At 37.2% G+C, this 23,803-nt stretch overlaps 1 protein-coding gene across 2 annotated transcripts in view; it reads left to right on the forward strand.

Moving 5' to 3' along the window:
* The window catches only part of LOC100915461 (kelch-like protein 4), a 257,692-nt gene that overhangs the window by 173,268 nt on the left and 60,621 nt on the right, over nt 1-23,803 (forward strand). For both annotated transcript variants that reach the window (XM_031944661.1, XM_031944662.1), the window contains exons 2-5: nt 11,531-11,704; nt 12,222-12,358; nt 13,020-13,216; nt 18,406-18,618. In XM_031944661.1, the coding sequence (XP_031800521.1) occupies nt 11,531-11,704; nt 12,222-12,358; nt 13,020-13,216; nt 18,406-18,618 (721 nt within the window). The remainder of the gene's footprint in view (nt 1-11,530; nt 11,705-12,221; nt 12,359-13,019; nt 13,217-18,405; nt 18,619-23,803) is intronic.

A 23,803-nucleotide genomic window follows, 5' to 3' on the forward strand; every position in this document is an offset into this window, starting at 1 on the left:
CCCCCCATCATTTCTGGAATATCCCAGTGCACTGGAAAAGTCACTCAATCTTTAGTGAATGATTTCTCCCTCAACACGGCAGCAGGCTGAAATGAAGATGGATTGTTCTGGATCTTTGAGGAACTTGTATCGGCTTTTAGTGGCATTAGAAGCGGCTAAACCCCCTAATGGGTGCGGATTCTTAGAAGACTTATCTACTTTTACTGTAGCAGCACTAAGTAGAAATGTCCGTCAAGCTTTAAATGAGATAGGATTTAATTTTTTCCAGTGCCCAGTCTTACTAGCCACCCTGCGGTCTCTTATGGGGAAGAGTGAACTCTTCTCTCCGCGAACCGGATCCGCAAAATCTTGGGATAGACAAGCATTTCCCTGCACCTTTAGACTGCTCACTCAGCAACGGACGCCGCAATGAGAAGACCTTTAGTGAAAGAGCCCACAAGCCGTAGGGCAGCGGCCAAGGTACCCTGGTCTACAGGCCAGAGCAGAGATTTCTAATGAAAATCAAGAGGAAAACGCTGCAGTCATCTTTATAAAGCTTAAGGAGACCTCCTGCCTTGCATCCCGATACCCCAAATTTTCAAATCGGTTCTGTTGGGATCGGACAGGCCCAGCTTATCTAGTGGGCTTCTGAGCTGCTAGAGCACAACGCGTCCCAGAGCGAGTGGCTGTTTTGTAGCTTATGAGGTGGCGCAGGCGCAGAAGAGTTTGAAAACAGTCCCACCCACCCACCCCCACACAAAATCCACAGGCTAAGAACAAACAACATGATTGGCTACAAAGTAAGGGCGTGGCTAAGGTACTGCTCCACCCCTGCCTTCTCCTATTTCCCTCCCTCCTCATGACTCTGGGTCTTTTCCACAAACATTTTCTTGACTGGAGGCTACAGTTATACATAGTCGTTCTCCTCCTCCTCCTCATTGTCCTCATCCACTGCATGTCAAGGTATTCAACTCTTTCTCCATGAATGATATGCTTAAATATAGAATTCTTATTTTCCCCCTCAACACGGCAGCAGGCTGAAATGAAGATGGATTGTTCTGGATCTTTGAGGAACTTATTTTCTTACTGTATGTGAGGGTAATAGATAATTTGAGCAGTTTTGTCACGGGTCTCAGGTCCGCTTGTGGTGGGGTCTTTCAAGTGATGAGCCAGTAGTTTGTGTGGTACTCCACACAAGTACCCCTTTCAGTTTCATTTGAAATCAGGAGTGACCCTTTTCCTACATTCTCTTCACCCAGTCCTTGGCTCTCACCTCCACGGTCAGCCCCCCACCCATCTACTGAAATAATTTTCTACAAGTCTTATGCCACTCTCCTAGCAGCCCCCACCCATCCAACGTGTGTAAGATGCCAACTCCCGAGACTGCCATTGAAAGCCTTTGGCAATATATTGCCCGCCAATCTTTACCCATTTTTCCTATTTTATGTTACTTCAGAACTGCTGACTTCCAATTTAGCCTACTAGTTTTCCCCCAAATTTCATATACCCATGTTCCTCTCCCGTATTCAAAGGCGACCTCCTACGCCTGAGGTATACTCCCATACCCCCAATCTTGGTTACTAAGAAACTGCACAACGCTCAGCTGAGAAACCCCATTTTTTGTGAAGCCCTTCCTGATCTAGATGTAATTACTGCCCTCTTTCACTTTAATTTCCTAGAATTATATTTCTTTCTATGGTGTTTTATAAACTCCAGTAGAAGGTTTAATATGATCATTTTAATTATGGATTGAATATGATTGAACATGTATGACTCATATTTGTTTGGTCTTGAGGACGGGAAAAAAGAGGGATGAGGGAGAAAAAATGGAAATCAGAATCTTATAAAATTAAATATCAATTATTTTTATGGAAACATTTTGTACAACATCACATGTGCCTTCTCAGTGGGGGCATGGGGAGGAATGAAGGGAGAAAATCTCAAACTGAAAGTTTCAAAAAGCAAATGTTATAAATTGCTTTATATATAACTAGAGAAAAAATAAAACATTAAATAAAAAGTGAATAGCAAAAACTAATAAGTAGTTTTTAAAAACCATAGTAAAACACAAAAGATAGTTAATAAATAATTGCTCAATGCAAATGAATTTTCCCAAAGATGATGAAGATAGGTGGTGTAGTGACACTTGAAGCTTACTAGTTGTGTGACCCTTACCTAAGTCAATTAATCCTGATTATCTTGCCAAAAAAAATAGAGGAAAGGAAGTATGTAGTAAAAACATACCTTCCCTAATATCTATCATGTAAGTATTAATGATGAGATTGGACAAAAACATTTCTGAAACTGCAAAGGAGTGCGTAACTACTGAAATGCCTGACAATGATAATCTTTTCCGCTAACAGATTTAAAGCTGTTACAAATCTTAAAGAGAAGTTATTTAATCTAATTCTCTCCATTTTTCATAAGGAAAACTGAGGTCCAGAGTACTTAATTAGCTCTCTTAAGATCCATAGGTAGTAATTAAAAGTAGAATTTGAATACAGACCTCCTAACTTTAAATCACTCATTTCATTATATGAGTGAGACTGGAGAAATGAAATGCTTTCAGATTCCTTAGCTTGCCTAACCTCTTTTTATTTACATACTTTGCCTTGAATGAACATTTTATATTACTGGCCTAGGCAAAGTAAGATTTTAGATGTTTTTCTTTTTACCATGTTTTACTTGGTTGTATAAAAAACAAAAACTGTTTCTACCTTATTGTCAATATTAACAAATGCCAGCACTTGCTTTAAAGTGATAAGATTGAAACCCACAATCTCTGTTGCAAGACTTCCATGAGACATCTCATTCAGTTCCATATGACCTCATTCTAAATGGTGTAATTCTTTGAAAGAGAAGTAGTTTTTATACTATGCAGTGACCTACGAGTGTTTAAGAAAATGCTTTTTTTTTCTCTTTCATTTGAACTTCATTCCAAGAATATATGTAGGCAAAGATAGACAGATTTAGATCATTGATTTGAAGTTTTTATTTTCTCACAGTTGCAAATGTCATCTCTAGTTCAGCCTGTAGCTAAGAGCAAAATATGTTTTCATTAATTTAACATATTGTGGTATAGTTCTATCTATTGTTATCTAATCATAGAAGCATCATACCATAATTAAGTATATAGCTTCTCAGAATAAAACATGCCAAGAGAAAAGAGATGCTAAATTTTTGCAAACATTATTCTGGATTAAGATGAGTCTTTTTATGTATAATACTTATTCAAGTATTCCAGTAACATGAGCCAACACTCATTTCAGCACAACTAAGCAATTCCTGTGTGCAAGAGCACTCCTACACACAGTTATCACTCTCCTCCTCTCTGACTTAGTCTCTGAGCTTTGCTATCACTGAAAACTTTTATCTGCTAAAATCATCCTAGTGATGTACATCTTTGCACTTAATTCCCTCGGTCCTCATTGGCCTGCTCTACATGTGGTCCCTAGGCCTATCCTTGGAGACACTACGTTAGGAGTGCCTATTAGCAATTCCTCTCTACATGGGAGAATTCTGGATCATCTCCCATACCATGATCCCATAAAAAGACAGGACCATGAAAAAAGGCTATATTTTGTAACAGGAGCTAAAACTTGGAAATGATTCTTCTCTCTTCTATGTTCTAAAGCTTTGCCACAACAAAAAAGATAGGGATAAAGCAGCACTTTTTAATTTTTGTAGTTTCAGGACCTCTTTGCATCCTTAAAAATTATTGAAGATTCCCACAAGAGCTTTTGTTTTTGTGATTTTAAATTATCAATATTTACTGTATTCAAAATTAAGATATCTTAATGATACTATGAGAAGAATGTTGACCTCAAAAAACCAATGAACTCACAGACCCCCCTGAAAGGTTTTAAGGTACCCCTGGATCACATTTGGAGAAATACTGGTATGCAGCACTTAAATGAGTGACATTTTCTTGAATTTCAAATCAACAATTATTTTGCTGAGTTCTTTGTGTAAAATATTTGACTATGGCCTGTGGAGTGTATAAAGTGCTATAAGACATCATCTTTGCACTTAAGGTGTTAGAAATTAAGTTGAGGAAATATGAAATGGCCCAAGTATTTATTCTGGAAAGCAGTTGTGATGATGCTAAGAAAGTGACTGGAATGTCTATATCCTTTGACTCAGAGATCCCACTGCTAGAAATACCACAAGGAAACCAAAGAGAGAAAGAAAATTCCTATAGACACCAGAATATTCATATCAGAACTTTTATGGTAGCAAGGAGCTGCAAACTAAGTATTGCCCATCGGTTAGGAAATGACTGATTAAATTGTGGTACATAGTAGATTACTACTATACCATGAGAAACAATGAATAGGAAAAATTCTGATGTGCATGGGAAGACTCATACGACCTGATGTCAACTTAAATAAGGATAATCAGGAAAACAAACTATGTAATAATTACAGCGATATAATTAAAAATGACAACAAAAAGAAACTGCACACTATATGGTTATAATGACCAATCTTGTTCCTCCAAAAAAAATGAGAAAATGTACCTTTCTCTGTTCTTTAAAAATGGAAGATGTAAGGGATGTAGAACATTGTATAGCGACACATCTGATTAATATGTTTGCTAGTTTTAATGAACCGCTTCTTTTCCTCCGAAAAATGATTTTGTTACAAGTGTGGCTTACAAGATAGAAGGAAATATATTTGTAAAGGAAAGCTAGACGTAAATGAGAAATCAATAAGTATTTTAAATTAAAAACAAAAGTCAGACAGCTGAGATGCTACAAAGCTAGCTATAGGTGATTCCCTGGCAAATGTCCTAGAATATTTGAGGAAGAGAAAACAGTACAAACTAGGGTAATCACCATAACAATCTTAACAATTAAGTCTTATCAAAGAAATTTAACAGCCAGTCTAGGAGTTTCAAAACCTATACATATTTACTAAAAGCAGATATTAGATATGAATAGGCTAACTTTCTTCAGTTTAAGAGAATAGCTTAGAACCAGGTGGACTAGCAGACTAATTCAGGAGGAATAGTCAGTGCATTACATATCAGACTTAGGCTCCCCACAGCTCTTCACAGACTTGAACAATAGCTTCTCTCCCACAAGATGGAATGTGTGGATTTAAATATAAAGTCCTTCAGACACTAATGCTTGTTTGGTGGAGTTGTGAACTGATCAAACTTTTTTGGAGAGCAATTTGGAGCTATGCCCAAAGGTCTATCAAATTGTGCTATCTCCTTTGATCCAGCAGTGTGTCTACTGGGCCTGTATCCCAAAGAAATGTTAAAGGAGGGAAAGGGACCCACATGTACAATTTGTGGTGGCCCTTTTTGTAGTGGCAGGGAACTGAATGGATGCCCATCAGTTAAATAATGGCTGAATAAGTTATCATATGTGAATGTTATGAAATACTCTTGTTCTGTAAAAACTATCAGCAGGAACATTTCAGAAAGGCCTGGAGAGACTTATGAACTGAAGCTGAGTGAAATGAGCAGGACCAGGAGATCATTGTACATGGGAACAAGATTATGAGATGATAAATTCTTATGGACATGGCTCTCTTCAACAATGAGATGATTCAGACCAACTGCAATAGACTTGTTTTTTTTTATTATTATTATTATTATTTTTTTTTTATTTAATAGCCTTTAATTTACAGGATATATACATGGGTAACTTTACAGCATTAACAATTGCCAAACCTCTTGTTCCAATTTTTCACCTCTTACCCCCCCCACCCCCTCCCCTAGATGGCAGGATGACCAGTAGATGTTAAATATATTAAAATATAAATTAGATACACAATAAGTATACCTGACCAAAACATTATTTTGTTGTACAAAAAGAATCAGACTCTGAAATATTGTACAATTAGCTTGTGAAGGAAATCAAAGATGCAGGTGTGCATAAATATAGGGACTGGGAATTCAATGTAATGGTTTTTAGTCATCTCCGAGTTCTTTTTCTGGGTATAGCTAGTTCAGTTCATTACTGCTCCATTAGAAATGATTTGGTTGATCTCGTTGCTGAGGATGGCCAGGTCCATCAGAACTGGTCATCATATAGTATTGTTGTTGAAGTATATAATGATCTCCTGGTCCTGCTCATTTCACTCAGCATCAGTTCGTGTAAGTCTCTCCAGGCCTTTCTGAAATCATCCTGTTGGTCATTTCTTACAGAACAGTAATATTCCATAATTTTCATATACCACAATTTATTCAGCCATTCTCCAACTGATGGACATCCATTCAGTTTCCAGTTTCTAGCCACTACAAAAAGGGCTGCCACAAACATTCGTGCACATACAGGTCCCTTTCCCTTCTTTATAATCTCTTTGGGATATAATCCCAGTAGTAACACTGCTGGATCAAAGGGTATGCACAGTTTGATAACTTTTTGAGCATAGTTCCAAACTACTCTCCAAAATGGTTGGATTCGTTCACAACTCCACCAACAATGCATCAATGTCCCAGTTTTCCCACATCCCCTCCAACAATCATCATTATTTTTTCCTGTCATCTTAGCCAATCTGACAGGTGTGTAGTGGTATCTTAGAGTTGTCTTAATTTGCATTTCTCTGATTAATAATGACTTGGAGCATCTTTTCATATGACTAGAAATAGTTTCAATTTCTTCATCTGAGAATTGTCTGTTCATATCCTTTGACCATTTTTCAATTGGAGAATGGCTTGATTTTTTATAAATTAGAGTTAATTCTCTATATATTTTGGAAATGAGGCCTTTATCAGAACCTTTGACTGTAAAAATATTTTCCCAGTTTATTGCTTCCCTTCTAATCTTGTCTGCATTAGTTTTGTTTGTACAAAAACTTTTCAGTTTGGTATAATCGAAATTTTCTATTTTGTGATCAGTAATGATCTCTAGTTCTGCTTTGGTCATAAAAACCTTCCCCTTCCACAGGTCTGAGAGGTAAACTATCCTATGTTCCTCTAATTTATTAATAATTTCATTCTTTATGCCTAGGTCATGAACCCATTTTGACCTTATCTTGGTGTACGGCGTTAAGTATGGATCAATGCCTAGTTTCTGCCATATTAGTTTCCAATTTTCCCAGCAATTTTTATCAAACAGTAAGTTCTTATCCCAAAAGCTGGGATCTTTGGGTTTGTCAAAGACTAGGTTGCTATATTTCCAACTGCAATAGACTTGTGATGGAGAGAGCCATCTACACCCAGAAAGAGAACTAGAGGGACTGAGTGTGGATCACAACATAGTATTTTCACTTTTTGTTGTTGTCGCTTGCTTGTATTTTCTTTCTCATTTTTTTTTCCTTTTCAATCTGATTTTTCTTATGTGGTATGGTAAATGTAGAAATATGTAGAGAAGAATTGCACATTTTTAACATATATTGGATTACTTTCTGTGTAGGGAAGGGGGTACGGAGAGGGAGGGAGAAAAATTTGGAAGACTTGGTTTTGTGAGGGTGAATATTGAAAACTATCTTTGCATATGTTTTGAAAATAAAAAAGCTATTATTAAAAAATAAAGTCCTGTAATGAGGTTCAGAAATCAACTGCACCAGTATAAAATGGGTACATCTGGCAGGCCATCTGAAAAAAAAGAGCTTACAGGCCCTCAGTAAGGTGCCATTGGCAACAAAAATAGCCAATGTGAACTTAAGCTTCCAGATATTTGCTAGATCACTTACAATAATAGAAGTCCAGTGCCCAACATAGAGGCAATGACAATTCTGTACTCTGTAATGTAACCAATGTACACTTGGTAGAATACTGGTTTGGGGGGGGGTCTAAGGAGGGTCACTGAAGGGTCCTGTGATAAGGAAACTTAAGCTGGTTTAAGAAAGTTGAGAGATCTGTGTTTGACTTACCTTGGTGGCTCCTTAGGTTAAGGGAGCAGAAAAACAAATGACAACCAGTCCATCAGATTATCTAAATGGATGTCACAGGGGAGAAAAATTTTATTGCACTAGGAGGAATAACTTTTCCACAATTAAAGCTGGCTGAAAATAGCATGGACTGCCATATGAACTTAGTGAGTACCCCATTATTGAGATTTTTCAAGTACTGGCTGGAAGAACACTTTTCTGGAATATTATAGCTGGAATTACGTACTTAGTTGGATTGGACGAAGCACTAAGATGCCTTTCTAGTCTTGATTGATTATGTGAGGAAATGAGGTCATTTGAGAATTCTCTTTCTGAGCATCTACATTTAGCAGCAAAAGCCTCTTGAAATGACTGATGATGTGGCAAATCAGCATCTGACTTGGAAAAGGGAAAAGGAAAACATCCATGTAACTCTCCAGGGAGATATATAAAAAGATATTCCTTTTCTGCCAGCTTGACACAGGAGTAGAACGCTGCAGGCCTCCAAATGAGTCTGCTGACTGAGGTGGTGGTGTGGCTACTACAAAGCTGTCTTTCCAAGATTTCTCATTTAATCTAGGTAGAATAACATCTCTGTCATGGACTAGGGGTGCTTTCTCTTTGGGGGATGTTCTGGGACAATGACTGATGGCACAAAGTGTGACTTTTTCCAGATCTATGCTTTGGGATTACTGAGTACAGTAATTGATAGATGGGTTACAATGTGGGATTAAATTGATCTTTTACTCAAAATTGTGCAAGAAGAGGGATATGGATGGTTTTATCGATGATACCTAGTGCTATAGAACCATTTGGATCTAGTTGGGCGCTTCTTTATTAAATTGTAAAATCAGAGAAGGCTTTGTTATAGGGTTGAGGGATGAAAGCAAAAGAAGCAATTATAATTGCATAGGTATAATGATATATTTGGATATGAGTCTTCTCACAGAGTTCAGGAAGAATGCCTGGAAAACAGTTGTGAGTTTATATATTTAGCAAGAATCAAAGGATCTCTAATGGATGTGCTTATAACTTTTTCCCTTGGGATTCGACAAAAGAATGCTAATTCAACTTGTCTAGGGGAAAAGGAATAACCTTGTAATACATAGAGATCCTAACAAGAGAAGGAAGATCTTAATTATTAATATAACCATATATGTGTGTGTGTATGTGTATGTATGTGTGTGTGTGTGTATAAATGTGTATACGTGTGGATCTTTCTGTGGCAAGCAATAGCAATTCATTTGCATCTCCTAGAGGAAGGATGGTAATCACAATTACAAAATTCTAAGAAGCAAACATCTTCATATAAACACATTGCCAGAAATGTCTTGGAAGATACAAAGCTTGAGCGATGAAACTGAGGCAGTCGTAGTTTAAGAGATTCAATGCCATGAGTTCTTTATCTATTTTCATATATTTAGATGAATATATCAGTTGCATTTTGAGGGCTTTCTCACCTTTAGAACTTCTATATAATTTTGAGCGATCATGCTTTCTTCACTGTTGTCAGAGATGTGCTTTCCAGAGGTCATCTGCTGTTTCTCTATTTTAAAGAACACGTGATTCTCCTTGGTGGAGGTGTTCTCTCCCCAGTACAGATCACGGCTGATCCATGCCCTTCTCATCCTATATTATTTTTGTCCATGGCTTTTTTGTAAGTCTCCCATAGAAAATTTACACAATGTGCTACTTGGTCCGAGTCTGAATGGGAAGGGTAGCTGGGTGCTCGCTTACTGTCTTTTTTACTTCTCTCAGTTCTCAACTCCCTTTTGGCCATATTTGTTCTCTCCTTACCAGTTTAAAGTTCATTTACCTTGGCAGAGAAAACAAGCAAAAATGAGGGGCAGTTCTACCTTCTCGTTGCCACCCATTATCATTAACCTCTTCATCCCTAACAGTGGTCTTCTCCCTTCTTTCCTCTTCCTACTTTCCTCTAACATAGCAAAAACAAATAGACAAACCAGTAAAGCTTTGTGTTACCTTGATCATCTTGAGCTTTCATCAATAGCCAGCATTTCTAGAGCATGTTCAGGTTTGCAAAATTACCTCCTTTGATCCCCATAACTCTGGAAGGTAGGTTTATTATTATTATATGCATTTTACAGATGAGGAGAACGAGGCAGACAGAGATTGTGACTCGTCCAGCATCACACAGCTAGTAATTGGCAGAGCTAGAATTTGCAACCGAGTCATTTGACTAGAATTCTAGCACTCTTTACACTGCATTAACAATCCACAGAATACCTTCTCTTTCAAGACTTAATTACAGACTAGTCTTATATATGAGGAACCCAGTATGAGTACTTGAGTTAATCTGTGGAGATTGAGGAGCTGCTAGATGGCATGGCGGATAGAACTAATGTTTGAAGTCAGGAGTTGAATTCAAGCCTAACCTTAGACACTTAACTCTTCCTAGTTGTATGACCCTGGGCAAGTCACTTAACCCTAACTGCCTTGCCCCCTGCCACAGAAAAGTAGAGAACAGTCCAATCCATGTACAGAGTGAGGATGAACTAAAACTCATTGCTTTCTAGTTTTATTTATTGTGCCAGGGGAGCCTTCAAGTAAAGCAGGGTGTTTTTGTTTTTGTTTTTGTTTTAAAAAGGCCTGTCCCAAAGAATGGAAGAAGGCAGATAACAAAGGCCACTGACAGGATTTCATTTAATTCCCAAATGATGACAGGCAGTCCCAAAGCACAGGAAATGAATAAAAGATTTGGTTCATATCTTTGTTCTCTCATTTGACTGAATTAAGCCGAGTTAGTACTTCTATTATACAGCGGGAGCCTTAACTTTTAAAACATTTTATTTTTCCAAGGATTTATTCTGTCTCCTTCTTATTGTTGAACAATTAAAAAAATAAAACCCTCATAAGATATGCTTAATTCAGCAAAAGAGATTCTTATATTGTCCTCCTACCTCATTCTGCATTTAAGCTCTTTTCTGCCTAGTAAGAAGTTGATGGTGTACTTTCTCCTCTGGACTTGTGGGTCAACACAGTAGTGAAAAGAGCTCTAAAGTCTTTCAAAGTTATTGTTAGCATGTAAATTGATCTCTGATTTCTGTTTACACCATTCTGTACTATCTCATATGACAAGAATATGGTCCCTTCTGTTTGCATGCCATAATTTATTTACCCATTCCCCACTAAGTGGATACCTTAGTTTCCAACCTGAAGCTACTAAGAGCTGCTGTAAATATTTTTGTACATATGGGAACTTTTTCTCTGCCTTTGATATCATTGCAGTATATAGGCGTGGTAGTAGTCTTATTGGGTCAAAGGGTATGCACAATTTAGTGATTTGAGGGCTGTTGTTCCAAAGTGGTTTCCAGAATGACTTAATTATTAAATAATTAATGATTAATTCACAGCTCCACTAAATATTTAGATATTTGGGAGAAAACATTCCTAACAAGCACATAGTTTAAAAAGTCACTTTTTCAAGTTTGTTTTTTACTTTCCATTAGCTATGTATGAATCAAGGGCTATCTGTTTTGGGTCCCCTTCAAATCAATATGTTACTTGGCCTACTCTACTTTATATGAAGTTGTTAATGCTGTTCAGGGGAAAAAACTTAAATTTTGAGAACAAATTGAAATGTTAGTTTGGGGTACTTGGTAGGATTAAATTCTTGGAGGTTTGAAATCTTACTGGGGAAAAAAGAAATCTTTGAATAAAGATGCAGCGAATCCCATTCCTTTTCTTGATCTTCTTCCTTTCAGTTTACCTGTGAATAACTGTCCAGCCTTAGGAATGAATTCTGATGGATCTGAGGAGTACTTTCAGTCCACCAATCATGCAGAGCAGACTATCCGCAAAATGGAGAGCTATCTGCAGCAGAAACAGCTCTGTGACGTCTTCCTCATCGTTGGACGTCACACAATCCCAGCCCACAGGTCTGTTGCTCTACTTGAGCTGAACAATTTCAGCATGGGGAGGGAAGCGGAAGTGAGGAGGAGAGATTGCAGGAATGTCACTTCTGGTTTGCTATGGCAATAATTAGAATATCAGCCAAACCAGAGCCCTCTTGAAAGTGGGAGATGGGACTGATTATAGCTTTGAAAAGATCCTGAATAATAAAGTCCATTTTTTCCTACAAAGGGCTTACAAGTAGAGACGGTGTTATTTTTTTGTGTTTGTATCCCCAGTGCTTAAGCAAAGTGCCTGACATATAATGGGTACAAAATACATGCATGTTGATCGATTGAACAAAAACCAAGATACAGAGAGGTCCTCAAAGTAGTTCTTTGCCCTCATTCTTAGTTTCCCTTTTGATGGTCATCAACACTTTCATAAGCCCGCAGAGTATTATGTGGAAGGCAGCTTCACCTATGATCTAAAGTTGAATTTTATGGTTTCTGGTAATATGATAGATCAATTAATGGACTTTTTCTGAAATATTCCTATTTCAAGACTGGTGCTGAGTGCTGCATCAGACTATTTTGCTGCAATGTTTACTAATGATGTGCTGGAAGCCAAACAAGAGGAGGTCAAGATGGAGGGAATAGACCCAGATGCACTGAAGGCTTTGGTGCACTATGCTTATACAGGTAACCATCACTTCACCCAGTTCCCAAAGCTAAAAGCAATGATCAAAGTTTTGTCCTTTCCCTCCCAGATCTGAGGAGATCATCTTTTGGCACCAGTTCCCAACCATTTGAAGAAATGGTAATGAAATAATTTGAAATAACTGTATGTGGTTTCTACTTCCCCACTTTCTCGGATCCTAGTCTGTCAGAACTAGGACAAGACTTAGAAGGCATCTTGGCCAACAGAGGAAGATACTGAGGCCCAGAGAGATTAAATGGCTTATCCGGGGTGGAACAGGCAGAATGAAATTTGAATGTAGGTTTCCTGACCCCAAGTCAAGGACATTTTCCACTGTATCACACAGCTTCTCATATGAGTACATATCCAAGTCTTTTACTTTATTATTTCCACTGTGCCATTCCCATTGTTTGGAACTTTTACCTTACTGTGAACCTCAGTTTGCTGGTTTGAAACTTTTACCCATTTCTCCTGGTTCTCCCATCTATGGTCAAGTCTGTTTCCCCTTGATAGCTCTTCAGAAACTTGAAGACAGCTAGCCTGGCCTTGGGGATTTTCTATTCTAGGCTAAATATCCCTTAAAGCAATCCTCAGTGTGTGTGTGTGTGTGTGTGTGTGTGGGTGGGTGGGTGTTTACATTTGTATATATTTCTATTTATCTAGGTGTCTTAGAATTGAAGGAAGAAACCATAGAAAATCTACTGTCTGCAGCCTGTATCCTCCAACTTTCTCAAGTTATTGAAGTATGCTGCAACTTCCTCATCAAGCAGCTGCATCCCTGCAACTGCTTAGGGATCCGCTCATTTGGCGATGCGCAGGGATGTATGTATCTCCTGAAGGTCGCTCATGAATATACAATGGTAAGTAAGCACAGTGATCTTCATTTCTTTTGCCATGTATTTAGCAGGTTGTGCAACTCACTATCTGGTTTGTGGGGTTTTTAATCATGCCAACTACCTGTGCCCAAATCTTATCCTTCCAGTTTGTAAAAACAAAAGGCCCAGCAGAGCCTCAAACTGAACCTTGCAAAGATATGGGTTCCTTTTTTTAAATTTTTTTTTCTTTTTGGCTTGGCAATCAGGGTGAAGTGAATTGCCCAGGATCACACAGCTAGTAAGGCCATATTTGAACTCGGGTCCTCTTGACTGCAGGGCCAATGCTCTATCCACTGCGTCACCTAGATGCCCCTAATTTATTTTTTTCAATAAACAAAAGCCTGTTTTGTGTCCATTTCTTCTCTTTTCCCCACCCCCCACCATTGGGAAAAAACCTTAAAATTCTCTAAACAAATATTATTACAAGAATGTACCTCTGTGTGTTCTAGTAAAGAAAATTCCCATATTAGCCAAATCCCAAAATGTATGTTTCAGTTCTGTATCCTAAATTCATCATTTCTCTGAGGAGGCGCAGAGGATACTACATTAGTGGTCCTCTGGAATTATGCTTGGTCACTGAGTTTGAAAAATCTTTCAGAATCGTATAGCTTTACAACATTGTTATTGGATAAATTGTTCTCCTCAGTTCTGCTCCCTTCTCTGACACCACTCCTTTTGTCATTTTTTTATACCATAACGGTAGTCCATGACACTTAAATAGCCTAATTTGTTTAGCCCAATTCTTTGATAAGATCACAAAACCTGCTATAAACTTCTGTGTACGAGGATCCTTTTCTTCTTTCTTTGATCATTTGGGCATATGTAACCTAGTCACGGTAACACTGTCCAAGCATATATACTGTTTAGTGACTTTCTTAGCGAAAGCTTAATTTTTTTTTCTAGCATTAGAGACCTAAAGGTGAAAGGGATGTTCCAGATCATCTTATCAAGTACCCTTCCTCTTGCAGAGGATAAAACTGAGCCACAGAAAAATGAAGTAACTAGGCCAAGTTGTCACAGTGGCAGAACTAGGATTTGAACTGTGTATATATTAAAAAGTTTTTTTTAAAAATAAGCCCTGATTTTAACAATGTTTTATAACATTTCAAATTTTTCATTTGGAGCTGGTTCCTGCAAGGAACACTGTTATTTTCCATTCTTTTTTGGTATTCTTTTTTTAAGTAAGGAACTATAATAATATGAGTGGATTGATACCAACTGAAATGGGTTCAGAATTTCCCAGCTTGGATTTCTAAAAGTATATTTGCTGTATCCTTTATAATAATATAAAAGAAAAACATTTCTGGGCAGCTGTAAAGAACTAAGTCAGTCCTTTAAATTACAGTAATTCTAAAATCCTACTAATCCCACTAGGAAGAGTAATGGTCAATTACATATTTGTATGAAATGGTTCCCAAGGATTTTTCATTGGCCACAAAATTTCTCCCTGAAGTCATATTAGAGAATATAAGACAAAAAAGAGAGTATATAGTGGGGGCAGAGAAAAAAAAAACCTAAATAAGAGAAATTAAATGCAACATTACTGCAAATACCAATCCTTCCCTAATTTAAAGAAGAATAAATCATTGTTGTCCCCTGCTAGAAATGATATATACAAAGGACATCTTGCTCTGAAGACAAATCAGGAGATAACTATTTCAGGATAACAAAAACCTCCAGTAGAATTTATTCTGTCTTTTTCTTCAGATTAGACAAAGTAAGTGGAAGATACTGCCAGAGTTAAAGGCAAAGGCATATACATGAAAGGGAACCAAAAAGATTTTAGATATGATAAGCAAAGATATTTCACCAATGTCGGTGTTGTGAGAGGCCAGTTCAGCCACCATTTCTGTTTTCATTCATTCAACCGAATGAGAATGTTTCTCTAGCACTGCGGACTATACTTAACAATGACGGTTCTACACAAGATAGTCTCTGAAGTGGGTTAAAGCAATTGTCTTTTTCATGGAGACTGTAGCAAATATGAATTGTCCAAGATACTTCAGCAGACAGTGACACTATGAGTAGAATTGCCTTGTGACAGACTCAAATTTGAAAATGTGTCATTTAAAGAGGCTATTTTTATCTCTCTGCCCTAAATGCTGATTCCTTCTAATCTAAAGAAAGACTTTGCAGTTAGATAGTTCAGCGATGAACCCCACCACAAAAGCCAAACATGAGAACTTCCTGAGAGATTACTTCAGTTCTTAAAGCTTGAATATTAACGGTTTCCTGCCTGGTATCTGACTCTAGCAGACAAAACATTTTCTGATAAACAGCTTGAGTTTATTTCTGTAGCTCCAAATGGATTTGTCTTCCTTTTCCTATTATGTGACTGAAGCAGTGTTAAAGCAGGATGTGCATTAAAATGCAATGCTGGTGTCCTCTTTAATCCCACCCCGCCCCAGCTATTTTTGTTCATAATGTGCACACTGTTGAAGTAACTGAGAGACATGCCCTAATGAAATGTTTGTGAGGTATTGTTTGGTGTTGAATAAGAATTCAAAACTCCTTTATGTATTAAATTACAATTCTAGTGTTATCCACAGAGAATTTCACAAAGGGTACTCTAATCATTGAATGAGTTTCATGAAATGGATGTGCTAGATAGACAAAATTGAGGAGAAACTACAACAGTGACAAAGAAAATATTTAAGATGGAGTAAGCAAGGAGTTTCTTCCAAAACTGACAAGCAAAACTTGCCACTCAGAGTGGAGGCAGTTTGTATCATAGTCTTTAAACTTAATTGAAAGTTTCTTTGCAATTTCTTACACTGAGATACTGTGCATGGATCATCCAACACAAAGAAATTTATTTAGGCTGATATACAAGCATCCGGACTTCATTTATTCAGTCAGTATGACTCATTGAACCCAGTCCCTCTTCTATTGCTCAAGCTTCTGGCAGAAGATATTACAAAGCATTTTAATAATAATAGTAATGCTTTCTAGAAATGATTTCCATCCTTTTCTTGGAGAACTTTGGACACACAGTGTGGCGTATGCTGTCAGACATGGTCATTGTGTTGGTTGGTTTTGCTGAAGTGTTTTTCTTTTAAAAGGTGTTACTGGGGAAAGTACGATGGATAGGATCATTGCTGAGGAGAGAGGTAGAGAATATAACTCAAAACAACTGTTATGTACAAGCAAAAGTTAGCAATACAACTTTCACATTAGATTATAATAATATTAATAATTCTACTTAAAATGCTTTAACATCTCTGTTCCTTATTACCTTATTTAATGAATGATGCAATAAGGTAATAAACTTAGCCCCTTTTTGCAAGGTCTCTCTTTTTTTTTTTTTAAACTACTCAGAAGACTAGTGTGAGATACAGAGAATATAGGCCTAGTAGTGTAGCACCCAATCCTCTCATGTTCTGGTATCTACCTAGTCATATTTCCACATTCTTAGAGTTCACATTTCTTCAATCCATAGAACTCTTGAATATTTAATGACTAACAGAGGAACAGATGTAGGACTCCTCCCCCATCCCCCAATTTTACATTCCATATTCTTTATATACAAGCTGTGGGTTGTGTGCCTGGTACTATAGAAAACAAGCTATTGAACCTTCATGCAAATCTTCATCATGATCCTTAACTTTTGAAATCTACACAATAGTTCTCAAACTCTAATAGGTTCTACTAGACTGGAAAGACTTGGAGGCTATAGTCGGGGACAGAGATAGAATGGATCATCCATGCACCAGCCTACCAATATACCCAGAATCTTATGGCCTTTGGGTTCCCAAGCAAGAGTTTTGCTTCTGGTCGCAGAAATATTCACCATCATGCCTCAAATCTTACTGTTTTGTAGAGGGAACTGAATCAGATTTATTTAAAAAAAAAAAGAGCTATGCCCTAACTGATAAATGATCAGAAATATGATTTGTGCCCAAATGGCTATAAATTCATACATATCCTTTGACCTAACCACACCACTACTTGACATGAATGTCAAAAGAGATTCAGGAAAAAAAAAAGGAAAATATGTACAAAAAATATTCACAGCAACTCTCTTCACAGGGCAAAAAAGACTGCAAATTGAGGGGATGGCCATCAATTGAGGAGTGGCTCAATAAACTATGGTGTATGTTAATGATGTTCTAAGGGGAATTCTGAGCAGGATGTTCTAAGGAAAAAAAAAAACCTGGAAAATCCTCCATGAACTCAAGCAAAGTGAAATGTACCGTATACAATATAATAGTATTGTTCTGGGATGACCAATTGCACTGCTATTCTCATTAGTACAGTGATCCACAACTACTCTGAAGGATCTATGATGAAAATTCCTATCTATACCCAAAGAAGGAAGGAAGGAACTGATTGTGTCTGAATACAGATTGAAGCTCTCTCCCTCCCTCCCTCCCCCCTCTGTATCTCTCTCTCTCTTTTTTTTCAAATTCTTTTTTTTTAAATAGCTTTTTATTTACGAGTTATATGCATGGGTAATTTTACAGCATTGACAAATGCCAAACCTTTTGTTCCAATTTTTCCCCTCCTTTCCCCCACCCCTTCCCCTAGATGGCAGGATGACCAGTAGATGTTAAATATATTAAAGTATAAATTAGTGTATCTCTCGCTCTTTCTGGATATATGTTTTTTCCCCACAACTTGACTTTTATGGAAATGTTTTACATAACTTTACAAGTAGTTTCTTAATTGTGGGTGGGGATAAGGAAGAGAACCTAGAACTCAAAAATTTTAAAAACAATTTTTTAAAAATAACTGGAAAAGTATTAAATAAATTTAATTTAATTAAAAAAAGAATATTAGGATTTTTTGCCTATGAGTCTTTCTGCCTCAAGTTTCTCCCCACCTTATTCTATTCTCCATTTAGCCACTAAACTGGTTTTCCCTAAAGTGCAGGTCACACCCTTACTCAATAACTCTAGTAACTCCCTGTTGCTTCTAAGATCAAATACAATTATCCTTTCCACATTGTGAGGATTAGGGGTATGACGTTTTTGTGATGTAGAAAACATGCATATGTTAGTATTGGTTTTCATCATATTCATCCTTTGCCTTCATTTCCCTGCTTCTAAAACTGGATCGCTTTATCTACCTCATAGGCTTATTCCTATCAAATGTTTTGAGATGTACTATTTTGATGTGGAGTTAAAATGTGTTGAGTCTCACTAAAATAACTTGCTTTTTTTTTTTTTTTAAAGGAACACTTCGTAGAGGTGATACAGAACCAGGAATTTCTTCTACTTCCAGCTAATGAAATTGCAAAACTCATGTCTAGTGATGACATTAACGTGCCAGATGAAGAATCTATATTCCATGCTTTAATGATATGGGTGAAGCATGATTTTCAGAACAGACAACAACACCTGGGAATGCTGCTATCTTTAATCAGACTGCCATTACTTCCAGCACAGGTAAGGAAATATATACAAATAACTCTGATCATAATTCCCAAATTGGGAATAATCCAAATCCTTATTAATCTATCTAAATTTTATTCAGAGGGTTTCTGGGAATTAATCTGTAGAGAGAGATGTGATAAAATGAAATCTAAGAGGGATAAATGTAGAATTACATTTGGGTTCACATAATCAATTTTACAGGTATAAGAGATAATCTGAAATAAAATGGAGTTTCAGTAGATCGTAAGGTCCATATAAATCAGTTACACTATGGCAGCCTGCAAATGTAATGGAATCTTAAGATGCATTAAAACTCACGTAGTGAGCAAGACATAATGATTTGTTTTAGTAGGTAGAAAAGAACTGCCTACTGATGTAGGAAACATTTATGAATCAACTGACTATATATAGATTACCAGCTAGAATGAACAAAAACTGAATTGAACACCAAATTAGATAAAAGAATAGAAATGAAAAGCTAGGATATATAATGGAAGTACCTTTAACCTGACCTGTTTGTTTTAAAACAGTTTATGGAAAAGCAATAAACAAATTTATTTGGTATATAAATCAGTTGCCACAACTAACCTAGAAACTGCCTCAGCTGGCAAACACTTGATCTTTCTGCCCAGGAGAGAGATATGGGAGCCAAGGGCAGCCTGGCTTAAAATACAAAATGAATGTGTTTGTGAAATATTATGGAGTGTCAAACTCATATAGAAATGAATCCCTGCCAATTGTTCACTTAGACACCACAAATTAACATTATCTGTGTTGCATTTTATTTTTATTTCATTAAACATTTCCCAATTAGATTTTTAAAATCTCTTTGGGGATGAATTAGGGAGTCCAACAGGTTGCAAATTTGATACTTCTGGAGCAACAGATAGAGTAGATTGATAAGCGGTACAATCTCATAAAATAGCTATTCGTGATGGAGAAAAAAAACATGAAAAGTTTGACAAAAGGTCCATTTAAGGCAGATAATCACAAGAGCATTTAAAGATAAAAATGGAAGTTCACCAAACAGATAAAAAAATGTAAGTAATCTGTAAAGCTTTCTATAATGAACTCTTTTATCCATTACTGACAATGGAACCTCACTGTTTGCATTTTAACACAACATTTATATAATATAATCCTCAAGAATTAGAAATGTTATGAAAGGAGAGGCACAGTTAGATTAGACTAAATATACACAAAATAGGTCTGTGTTAGAACTAATAAAATAGGGGGGATCTAAAGAATCATTGTCAAGACTATTCATTATCAAGTTTGCTAGTTTGTCTCCCTGCCTCAAATCGGTCCCCACTCCAATTCAGCTGTTCTTCCCTCCTCCCCACCCCCATCCCCGGCTACTTTTACTGGCTGTCCCCTATGCCTGGAATGCTCTCCCTGCTCATCTTTGCTTCTTGATTTCTTCAAGTCTGAGCTAAAACCATGCCTTTTCCAACCCCCCCCCCCATAATGCTAGTGTTTTTTTCTTAGTTGATTATTCCCAAAATAATTTGTAGATAGCTTGTTTATACATATGTTTATGCGTTGTATCTCATTAGACTATAAGCCCCAAGAGAGCAGAGTTGCGTTTTTTTTTTTGTCTTTTTTATATCACCAGTGCTTAGGACAGGGCATGGCAGATGGTAGTTGCTTAATAAAAGCTTATTTATTGATTAAAGATAACTGGAAGTTTAGAGGAAACCAAACATACAGAAAAGGGGGGAACTAAGGTAATATCAGTTAAGACCTGCTCATAGGCATGCTTTCCCATCTCTATAAAATCATTATGTGCATTGAAGGTACCATACTGGAGGAGAGCCTCTTAAGGCAGCATTTTATTTTACCAAATCAAATACATAGTCAACGATGTGCACAGTGGGATCTTATATTCCATATGATTTATTTTCTATAAATTATTAATCTCTACAATTATACTCTCTATAAACTTTAGTCAATGTGATTGCAAAGATGTAGTCTGTTGTAGAAGACACAATAAATTAATAATAAATTAATAATTTGTAGAAAATAAATCATATGGAATATAAGATCCCACTGTGCACATCGTTGACTATGTATTTGATTTGGTAAAATAAAATGCTGCCTTAAGAGGCTCTCCTCCAGTATGGTACCTTCAAAGCACATCACAGAATCATCCCAGATTCTTTGAAAGATTAAAAAATAGAGAAAACCTCTTTCCCAACCCTCTAATTACTACTATAAAATGAGACATAAAATAGAGAAATATATGCTTGTTAAAGGTGTTTGCCACTATCATGGAGGATATTCAGTTTGGAACAAAGTGGAAAAGGACTCCCTTTAGATGCTGAGTTCTTCATGTTCCCATTGGCAAATGTTATTTTGCTAATAACATCTAGAACTAGAATACTGAAAAGCCTTCTATTTTTTTTTAATTTAATAGCCTTTTATTTACAGGTTATATGTATGAGTAACTTTACAGCATTGACAATTGCCAAACCTCTTGTTCCAATTTTTCACCTCTTACTCCCCCCCCTCCCCCAGATGGCAGGATGACCAGTAGATGTTAAATATATTAAAATATAAATTAGATACACAATAAGTATGCATGACCAAACCGTTATTTTGCTGTACAAAAAGAATCAGACTCTGAAATATTGTACAATTAGCTTGTGAAAGAAATCCAAAATGCAGGTGGGCATAAATATAGGGATTGGGAATACTGAAAAGCCTTCTAAACTGAGATTCAAAAATCTCTCAAAAGAGTTCAGTCTAACCATTTACATTAAAAACCTAAGTGGATGAAGAAAACTTCTTGTCTAGATTATTATGATACATAGTTGAATGGACACCCCATAGAGCTAGTTTAACCATGCACCATAACATGCATCCATAGTGTCTGTCAGAGATATTGTTAACAATATCTCTGACAGACACTATGGATGAACAGTGAAGTTGCCCCAGAATTGAATATGAGAAGGAGAGTAACTGGATTGTTTCTAGGAATCATGCAGTGCTTTTTATGTCCCTAAGCTTCCAGCTGAAAGATAGACCTGACTTTTTTTTGGATATTATTGTTCTTTTAGTGAAGTTGTATGAGACTGAGTCATAAAATAGCACAGTCTCTGAAAAATTAAAATTATGAGTCACCCAAAGGGCACTGGAGTGATTCATGGTGGGTGCGAGTAGGTTGCAAGACGTTATCATTGAGGAATCACACAGGAGAAGTGACGTAAAATGATATCAGAGAACTCATGAGGTTTAACTGATGAAAAGCCTACATGTCTCATTACCACCCACCCAATATCAAGAAATCCAAAATGCTCCTGACATGGTAGATCAACAACCTATAGAAGATTTATGTAAAGACGTGATCAAGGGTCATACAGTGAAGAGTGTATGAATACGTTTTGCTCCCCTACGTCACTAACATCAGAGATATGTCAGTGTTCAGAAGTGTCTGGACCTGTGGTGGTAGCAGAGCGATAATATTAGTACTCATCCCACCTGAGTCACATCAAGAGTTATGTGTGACATTTTAGGAAGGATATTAACAAGTTGGAAAGAGTTTAGAGGAGGGTCATGGGATGATAAAGGGCCTTGAGATGCCATGTTGGGGATATGTGGAAGGAAGCAAGGATGTTTATCCTGGAAAAGACAGAACTTAAGGGGTTACATCTTCCAAGGATTTGAGGGGCGGTTACTTGAATGGGGGCTAGAATTGTTCTGTCTAGTTTTGAAGGATAGAACTAGGGTCAATGGATACAAATTGCAATGATTTAGAATTGATATGAGGGAGAAGTCCTAGAATTAGGGCTATCGAAAAGCCAAATAAGCTGCTAGAGCAGGAGGGGATTTGACCATTCCCACCTCTGTATTCAGTACAGGTCATTGAACCAAAGGTGGATAAGGTCACCATGTGGCAGGTATCCAGGAGAGGGGAATCTTATTTAGCTACTGGCTAGACTCTGAAATTGCTTCTAAAGAGATTTTATGATCCTATGAATTATGAGCCTCAAAAGCTACATCCAGCCATTACTTAGACACAGTATTGATAAAGAAAGGTACCATAGAGGAAGGAAATCCAAAGATAATCCTTTTATTTAATACATCAAATTTCAGTTTCCTTCCTCAATAGAGTTTCAGAGGGCAGGAAAACAGACTGTCCAGAATTCCATTTCTGTGGAAATTCTGCTGCCCTTCACCTAGGTGAGGAAATGAGAAGCAAAGCAGCCAAAAGAGAAGCCTTGAGGCCCAGGAGAAGGAAGCTAGAATCCTGGAGAGAAGTCAATTATGTTGACCTTTAACATCTGCAAAGTACTTCCCATATGATAGCCCATTTGATCCATAGAGCAACCTGGGAAGCACATGCTGTTATCTCCATCTTACAGTTGAAGAAACTGAGGCACAAAAAGGATAGTCACATGGATATTGAAGTATATGAGGTGGTATGTGAACCCAGGTTTTCCCAGCTCCAAGTCCAGCACCTATTCACTGTCACCTAGAAATGTAATCCTGACCAGACAAGTTGAGGAACTATGTGGAGATTGAGAGCTGATCATCATGGAAACAAATATCCAGGTCTTCTGAAGAAGTGATTCAATGTTAAGGAAGTTCTTTGAGACTCACTTGTCCCAAACCAACCAATCAAAGCCTCTCTTTTAGAGGGGATTTAAGAATATTCTTACTCACTGTTTAGTTGATCTTCCTAAAATGCAAGTCTGTTACTCCCATCCCCAGTCTTTATTCAGCAGGAATCAGTAAATTTGGAAGAGTGGAGGCTTTGGAAGGAAAGACATTAAGTTCAGTTTGAGACCTGTTAAATTTGAGATGTCTCCATGGAGCATGGGGAGAAATGGGACGTGTGTGTGTGTGTGCACATGCAAAGACACATTTTATATTTATATGTAATATATATTTGAAAGCCAACTTTTGAAATAATAGTTGAACCCGTGAGAGCTTATGAGTTCATCGAGAGAGATCCTGTAGAGGAAAGAGGTAAGAGGGTCTAAGACAGAACCTTGGGGACCACCCCAAATTGAGACACTGAGAATTGGTCACACAAGTAGGAGGAAAATCAGAAGAGAGAAATGTTAAGAAAACCCAGAGAGGAGAGAATGTCTGGAAAGAGAGGCCTGTCAACAGGGACAGCTGCAGCATATAGGTCAGGAATGATTGGGACCAATAGATAGAGCCATGGAAAAATCATTGCTAACTTTGGAGA

The sequence above is a fragment of the Sarcophilus harrisii genome, chromosome X (genome assembly GCF_902635505.1).
Source record: "Sarcophilus harrisii chromosome X, mSarHar1.11, whole genome shotgun sequence".
NCBI classification, from domain to species: Eukaryota; Metazoa; Chordata; class Mammalia; order Dasyuromorphia; family Dasyuridae; genus Sarcophilus; species Sarcophilus harrisii.